The sequence below is a fragment of a genome, unplaced genomic scaffold, assembly GCF_019419815.1.
Source record: "Pyrus x bretschneideri cultivar Hongxiangsu unplaced genomic scaffold, Pyrus_bretschneideri_v1 Contig26, whole genome shotgun sequence".
NCBI lineage: Eukaryota > Viridiplantae > Streptophyta > Magnoliopsida > Rosales > Rosaceae > Pyrus > Pyrus x bretschneideri.
The window spans coordinates 3,442,756-3,451,640 of record NW_025999568.1 but is presented as its reverse complement, the minus strand read 5'-3'; the positions used below and the strand labels follow the sequence as shown (position 1 = coordinate 3,451,640).

At 38.8% G+C, this 8,885-nt stretch overlaps 1 protein-coding gene across 1 annotated transcript; it reads right to left on the bottom strand.

Moving 5' to 3' along the window:
- Positions 1 to 1,621: 1,621 nt before the first annotated feature.
- LOC103944834 (ethylene-responsive transcription factor TINY) lies at positions 1,622 to 2,749 on the bottom strand. The gene has a single exon (XM_009355294.3). It carries the CDS (start codon positions 2,577 to 2,579, stop codon positions 1,854 to 1,856), a length of 726 nt encoding a protein of 241 aa, XP_009353569.2. The 5' UTR covers positions 2,580 to 2,749; the 3' UTR covers positions 1,622 to 1,853.
- Between the last annotated feature and the right edge of the window lie 6,136 nt (positions 2,750 to 8,885).

Here is an 8,885-nt window from a genome sequence, read left to right as displayed (position 1 = left end):
TATGTTGTTTGACTTTGTTGCCCTTTTAAGTGTTTTGATTTATGTTATGCAAATTAAAGATATAGTGAGGGTTTAATTACATTGCCTGACACCTAATTTCTTCAAGAAACAAGAAAAGTTAGGCACGAATTAAACAAGAACATAGGGCTAAATAAGTTTTAAGATCTTATTCTTATAGATGTTAAACAATAAGTTGAATAAATCAAAGTGGAAGTCGTAGATACTAATCAACTAACTAAATATTCATTGAGATATATTTTCTACTTTGTCTTCGAAGAAGTTCTCTAGCTAATCAATATTTTTCTTCCTCCTCTAAATAAAAAAGAAAAACATGGTGGGTAATTCGTGCTCAGTCTCTAACAAAGTTTATGTCAGCTTGATAACACCTTAAAACTCATTCTAAATTCTAAAATCATTTGACTTTTTTTCACTAATTTTATATAACAATCCATCCTACGTTCTTTTAGTCATTAATTTCCATATTAGTTGAATATATTACAAATTTACTAGCACTATTCTAATCCTCCAAAAAGGAAAACTTATGGTCTATGTACAGAAAACAGTCGATATAACTTAACATGCGTGGTGGTAGGGCTTAAAAAACTCAACCTCTCCCGTCTCCCTCCCTCTCTTCAAACACTCCGCCAACAACCACACTAAATAGAGCCTTCGTCATTGATCCGGGGGTTATTCCCTGGAGAACCCCGGATCTTTTCTTTTTCTTCACCTAGCTTTTCAGAAATAAAGAGTTTTTCTCCCCTGTTCATTGTAGAGAGTTTTGTCTATTCCCTAGTTTCCTAGGGCTGTGCTCCCGGCCGTTCTTTTGGATGGGCATCCATTTGTTCTCCTGGAAAATTGTTTCCATTTGTCATCCACTATTAAAAATTTGCCACATATCTCCCGTCCCCACACAGAAAAATGTTGCACCATATTCAAAAGTTTTGTCTCATGTTTGTCCTTGGATATACAGAAGAAGTCACTTCGAATCATTGCAATTTGCTAACGGTACATTTGCAGTCCTATGTGATGACAATATAATTCTGAACATTCCAACGGTAAAATTTTACAATTTGTCCAATACCTGAGAGTCGTTATCTAATTAGTCCACAATTGTAGGCCAAAAGTTAAAAAAAAAATTAAAAAAATAAAAAAAATAAAAACAAAGTAACAATTAGTAATGCAAATTTCAAAAGTTGAAAAGATAAAGGAAATAAGGATGGAAGCCAGCGAATGTTGAGTGCCAGATATTTTGAGTACCGTATAAATTTAACTGTAAAAATTAAATTTTATGTCTGTGCGTACTTGTAAATAATCAGGAACACTACCCCAAATACATGCACACATGTCCACTAAAGAGAAGAGAGATGATTACATTGGTGATTAATGATAATTATCATGATTATGGTGATGATTGCTTGCAGCTAATACCAATTATATGTAAGCCGTGGTCCCTAGTCACTGTGAAAGAATATGCCAAATATGTGCCATGCCAAACTCTCCAAGTATCGGCAAGTTAGTACAAATAAAACTACAAAGTAAAGTGCAGCAGCTAAGTTAACTTCTTTTGAAGATCATATGGAGCATGGAATGCAATTGGAAGATCGAAAAACCAAGAAGTATGGTAAGTAATTAAAATATATATAGCACTAAATTTGTATGAATTATATTACAATGACAGTTGTGACCAGCGAGTTAGCACAAGTACCCAAACAACTTGCACAATGAATTATATAGACCATATAAAACCAGCAATCTTGTAGATGAAGAACTAAGAAAAGCTATGCACACCGATTGAGCCATTCGAACAACCCACATTACCAGACCCTCCGAGTTCCTGGGAGTATTAAGTTCTCTCAGCTGCTACTATCTGATGAGAAAAATCCCCACAAGTTTAACTCAACTCCCTCGAACCCCAGTGATGGATACACCCACCCATCCAATGAGTCATTCACCAGTATGAACTCGTTCCTCGACTCGGGCGAGTCGAAACTGCCCTCGATATTGGGTAACTCCACAATCTCCCCTAGCTCCTCAGAGTCCGAACCCTCGGACTGCGACAACAAGCAGGAAGATGAGGATGACGACGATGATAACGATGATGATGTTGTAGAATTTAAATGAACCATGGCTGCTGCTTTAGTCGCGGCAGCCTGGATATCTTGAGGTTTAAGGGACGCTGGCCGTGGCAACAACTCGGTCAGTTCTGGAAAGTTCAGAATGGCCGAGTTGCCCTTAATGCTGAGGGCGGCCACGTCATGCGCACGGGCCGCCATCTCAGGCGTTGAGAATGTGCCCAGCCAGATTCTTGATTTCTTGCGCGGCTCGCGAATTTCCGACACCCATTTTCCCCAGTTGCGCTTACGAACTCCTCTGTAAACTGGGTGTTTGCTGCTGTTGTTGTTGCTATCATCATCTCTCTTTCTTTTGAGTACTACTTGCTGCTGCTCTCGGCTGGGCTTCTTGGTTTTGGTGTTGAGTGTGTTGGCGGTTGAATTCGGGCGAGTCTGCAACAATCCAGACGAACATGACGATGAGTTGCTGGTGCTTTCAGCTTCTGAAATGTTTGGTTCTGGGGCCATTGCTGACAAATTGAGACCTACCCAGCTGATAATTCTGGAGTAAATAAAATGTAGCACACAAGTATATGTTATTGATGTGGGAACCAATATGCAATATATATAATAAGATTGGTAGAGAGAGAGAGAGAGAGAGAGATGAGGGGGTTTTGAAGGGAATTGGGTATGAAATGGGGTACACGCTCCCTTGCATTGACCCTTAACCTACCGTTGATAACTTACTAGCTATAACAATGACAAAACCACACTAACAATTTACATGCAAATCTACTACGGAGATATAAAATCCGCACATATACTGACGTGACTTGGTACTTACAAATACAAAAAGAAAACAGTAAAAAGAGGGAACGTTAATGGTAGGGTTAGGAATGGGTCGTCTGTACAAGAGGGCGTACAGTGGAGGGCCCCCACTAAACACCATTGATTCAAGCAGCAACGTTCTAAATTGAATTCTTCTGCAAACCTCATTTGTCCACGTCTCTCCTTTCTTTTGTTCCTTTTGTCCGTTGCTTTGTTCAAAACCAAATTCCCACATTCATAGATTAATTAAGGCTATCTTACCTCATCACCAATGAGCACATGACAACACCTTCTTGACCACATTTATTCGCCCTTATATTTTTTTTTTTTAGTTCGGCAGATTCCTTACATTGAGATTAAATTAATCAGTACTTGCAATTAGAACATTAGTTTAAAATTTGAACGAGTGTGTTTTAGCTTTGAGGAAGTCTTTGTAAATTCCAAAACACTAATGCATGCTATTGCCACCTGTCTCCCTTCTCTCACTGCGGCCATAGCACGTGGATTATGTAAACATAGAACCATCTAATATAAGCATGTGCATTATGATGAATGGTCACTTGACAAACAATCAACCAAACTTTCATGTTCAGTTGAAGTTGGCAAGTTGCAAAGAGATCTATTTATTACATTTTGTTAACGAGGGGTCCTTTCCGACTCTTGTAGACTCAAAGGAACACGGGTCCAAAAAACATTGGCCCAAAGGAACACATGATAGGAACACAGACCCACAGGAAGAAAGATCAAGGCCCAACAAAATTGGGAATGATGACCCCGAGCGCTATAGACGATCGCTCGGTGGTCTGCTTTTTCTGCCAGCAATGAAGCCGAGCGCTTTTGCATAAAGTGCTTAACGACCATCGGCAGCAAGTTGGTGTAATGGCAACTTTATGGCAAGAAGTCTGAGAGACACAGAGCTAATTAAGCCTACTCGGACATCAACTCCAAGTCACATAGTGGCTATCAGAGAGAATGGAAGCCTACCAAATGACATAAAGGTTGACAAATTAAGCCTCGAGTGTGAATTCCCACGAACCCCAGGGCCGAGCAAGGCACTCAGTGCACGTTGTCCCAAGAAAACATGTAATTGGACCTGAATGGATGTCACTTCGTGTTGACTAAAAACTAGAGGGGTAGCTAAGTCTATGTATTCGGCGCATAAAATGGAAAGGTGGTGGAAGAATCGAGCCAGAGACTTAGGGATCAACGATGGCCTATATAAGGACTATGAGTACTCCTTAAAATGGGTCGGACGAATTGAGAAATAAGAGATTATATTGAGCTGAACATTATTTATAACCCTTACATATACGAGAGACTCGGTGGACATGACCCAATTTTTAAGAATGAACCACTTAAATATTGTTGTTAAGTTCTTATGGTTCAAACCCCAAGCCCACCAAGGATTGATTACACGACCATATTGGTCTTTGTAAACCTCACAGATTTAAGCGTTAACAGTTTGGAGCCGTTTGTGGGATCCATGTGCAACTTGGCCATGTTTTCTACCAAGCAAGCTCAAATATGACCCATATTAGGCAATTGTATACACTCCCCTAAATATCATGACGAGCAAAAGGATGAGAAAGGGCCTTGTCTGGTGAGCCTGAGGGGACTAGCCGACAAAAAAGAAAAGCAGAGAAGGCCATGTTGGCTAGCCTAGAAGAAAAGATAGAGACTATCTTAGCTAGTGTTGAGAGATGAACAAGGTGGGAAATCTCATCCATGCCTAGAACACTCTTCTACAGGAGAAACATGCCGACCTCTCAGAGCAGATCACACAAATCAACAAAAAGATAAAGAACATCTTCTAACAAGGAACAGATCACCCGTGTGACCCGAGACCTGTAGATCATCCTCACCTTCCCTTAGACATTGGAAGTGGATGCCCCAAAGCCATAAACCGAGGAAGAGTATGAAGAAAGGAAGATGCTAAAAAAAAGAGGCACTGACTGCCGAGCCAGTAACCTAGAATTCAAAGGAGTACCCCCACAACCGCCTTAACCCACGAGCCACTTTGAAAAAAGTGATGAACGTGGAAATGAAGAACATCTGGGATCGATTGGGGGCATAGAGAAGGCCTTCAAACCCAAATATCTAGACTACTCAGAAGACGAAGTTCCTCTCCCATTCTCCAAGGCCTTGCTTGATGAACCAACGAGCACTGATATCCGATCCTTTAAGATACAAAGCTATGAAGGGCTTATCGACCTATACGACCACCTAGAAGGTTTCATTTATGTTATGGAAGGCAGGGGGAACAATGAGACCACCAAGTTTCGTCTTTCCCAACCACCTTGTGAGGAGTGGCCCAAAACTAGTTCAAGAAGATCACTCCGAGATCAATCACATCCATCTCCAAACTCAAGAAAGTTTTTCTTGATAACTATATGATTATTTCCAAAAGACAGTACACTCCGACTGATCTATCCTCGATGAAGCAAGGCTTGAGCGAGTCCTTGAGGGATTACATATCTCGTTTCAACAATGAGTATGCCAGATGCAAGTGATGCGATGAGGTCATTGCCCATAATGCTCTAATGAGAGGATTTGCCGGTGATGACTTCTACTTTCACCTAACCAGGAATCCCCCAATGACATTCAAGGATCTATTCAAAAAGGTAACTAATTATTCCCGTGTCGAGCAGCTGAACAAGAAGAGGATACAGACAATTACACCAACAGGAAATTAAGACCGAAAGCAAGAGCACGCCCACCAAGTCAAGGCAAGAGATCATGTACGATTGCCCAGCAAAGAATAGAAAGTTTGAGAACTTTCCCACCTAAACAAGAGTCGATTTGAATGGTATGATTGGTACAAGCCATACACCCCTCTGAGTATATCTCCAGGGGAAATGTTCCTTCTTGTAGAGTGACAACTCCCTAGCTCAGCAAGAACCGGCATTCAGAGGAAGGAGAGGCGAAACCAAACTCTGCCGATATCATCAAGACCATAATGACCTCACTAACGATTGCATGGATCTTAGGATGATGTTGAGGCGCTTATTCGGAAGGGGCAGCTCAAGGACTACATGGAGAGCCAATCATCTGCCCCTTGGGTACCCCCGTGAGTACCGTTCGAGGCAGCGGTGCAACATAAAGGAAAATGATTTACACCCTCTCAGAAGGTCAACATTGGCAAGGACTCCAACTGAGCACGGAAAACGTATGCTTGGGGTCTGAATGTATCAATTGTATTCATTCAAGAATTCATTAAACACAACTCTTGGAGATTTCTTTAATTTTTTTATGGATTCCAGACTTTGTTCTATAAGAGATTATATGGTGCTATATATCATTCTAGCGACTATAATTGGTAGCCGGAAACAACCAAGAGATTTGATTAACAGGCCTATCTAAGACACAACATAGAGGATTTGATATTATTTTTCTACAAAAATAGTAACACTACACCAAGAAAGTATATGGACGTATCATTATTAGTGCACACGCATAGTTAATTTATTAGGAAAAATGCATAACAGCTAGATTAAGTTATTTTTAGGCCTTGCTAAGAAAAGTTATTTCTTAGGCCCAAACAATTTATGATATCAGTATAGAACTTGTTTTTTGTGAGGAACTCAAACCCTTGCCCTTGGAATGTTTTTCTTTATAGGAATGATCTTCAAATGAAAATTAAGAAATTGAATTGATTCGCTTATAAAATTTATACAGTAAAAATACATTTTCAAAGGATGAAATATGTGCCCTTTATGAGGATGCAACTATATTACATATACGAGCAAATTTAATAAGCTAATATAAATTCCAGTAATGTGCCGATTTAGTTCTTGAATTATTATCTGAGTGAAAATTGGGTCACTAAATTTTATTTATTCTTTTTGAGAAAGTCATTCCTTAACTAATTATGATCTACCAAATACATGTCACATCCCGGCCCAAGGGAGACCACTTCTCGGGCCCGCTCCACCACCGTAGCACGATATTGTCCGCTTTGGGCCCCAACCACGCCCTCACGGTTTTGTTTCTGGGAACTCACACGAAAACTTCCCAATGGGTCACCCATCCTGGGAGTGCTCTCGTGCGCTACTCGCTTAACTTCGGAGTTCCCATGGAACCCAAAGCCAGTGAGCTCCCAAAAGGCCTCGTGCTAGGTAGGGATGAGAATATACATATAAGGATCACTCTCCTGGGCGATGTGGGATGTCACAATACATCCCTAAATATTAAAGATTTTTTTTTTTTTTTGAAAAAAAAAGAGTGTACTGAGTTAACTTTAGAGGGTAAATTGAAATTTCAGATTCGCATACAATATGCAACATTAAGGACTATAGACGAGAAAATGGCAGCATTACCCTTTAAAATGTGTCACGTGCAAGTCACGCGACTTAAGTTGACAAAAAAATTAGATAGAATGGTTTTGGGTACACTATTAGGGATGAAATTAGCAATTTTCATTGAATATAGGGGATATATGGGTTTATCTTACCAAAAAGATATTTTAGGAATCTAGTTCTCACTCAAGTGATAATTCAAAGACTAAATCAACAGTTCACCTTATAAGTTATATTATATAGTAAGATCAAAATAGTGATCAATAAACATCCGAAAATAAATAGATTCTCCCTTTTTTTTCTGCCACTCCTCCCTCTTCTATCTAGTTCCTTGATACTAACCACCTCACAATCTCACATGCTTAATAATACAACAATTCCAATACAAGTTTAGGCTGAAGAAGAAAATGCAATGGTCTTCCTAATTTAGTATTTTAAATGGATAGTGCTATCCACACATTTATTTTTACTTCTCACACACTCTTTAGTCTCCTTTCGATATTCGGCCTTCGGATCATATGAATCGAAGAAGATCAATGGCCAAAAAATAATAAGGGTGCATGAGAGATAAAAATAAATGTGTGAATAACACTTTCCTTTTAAATAAAAAAAAAATTCGAATCCAATATACTAACTATCCACACGACAATATAAATTTGAAGCACATTAAATTAGATTTAGGAGAACAAGGAAAATTTTTGCTTTTTCCTTCTCTCTTTTCTAGAATCCGATGAGAGAAGAAATTTTTCGGATACATGTAAAACAAGGGTATGAACATATACGAGATGTGGTTCAAAATGAAGCTCAAGGCACATGTCTTGTTCATCTTGCTTATAGGGGCTTTGCACAAAGAGTACGCAAATTATAATTTAATATAATAAAAAACTATTTTTACGAGAAGAAATTCATTAGATCACAAAGTCCCGAGGGCAACCATTACACTTGAGATCGAAGATCAACGACGACTTTCGCACCTCGCCTGGCACAACTTTGAGCTAAATACAAGAAGAAGCACGAGAATGACCTAAATTAGAAAGCTTATCATCAGCAACAAAGTTTGCTTATCTGAAAACATGAGCGAAAGTATCACAACCTAAACTTTGAAAGTCCCAAAGAAGAGTTCGAAGATACCAAGGGGTGAATGCACATCTTGTCAAGATTTGCCGAGAAGCAAACAGACATCGATCATAAACCAAAATCCGGCTTACGAGATGGAACCTTCTATTTCTTTGAAGATAGGCAGTAAAGATCGAAAGGCTAGTGGTTGTATATACTTTGACACAAGTCATCAGATTACTTAACATGTGTTTGGCTTTAGGTAAGGTTTGGTACATGAGAAACCAAATGTATATAACTCACAGTTGATTAATTAATTTGAGGAAAACAAAGACCATAACTTTCATATCATATTAAACTAAATGATCCCTAGTTCTTTTTCACGTGATAGAATATTAAAAACTAGAAATTGTTTTCCATAAGAGTCAATCGTTTTGAATTGGTCGATACACTTAATTTTCTTATCTAATCTTTAATTACTACACAAGTTTTTGAAATTTGTAAGTGGTTGTACTTTGTTACGAGTAGGACATGCCAACTAACGATAGCAATAGGGTACATAGAAAATATGCAATTTACTCCATTGATACAAAAAGCAAAAAACAAAATAAATAAATAAATAAAAGTTTAAAAAAGATAATATTTTGGTCGGTGA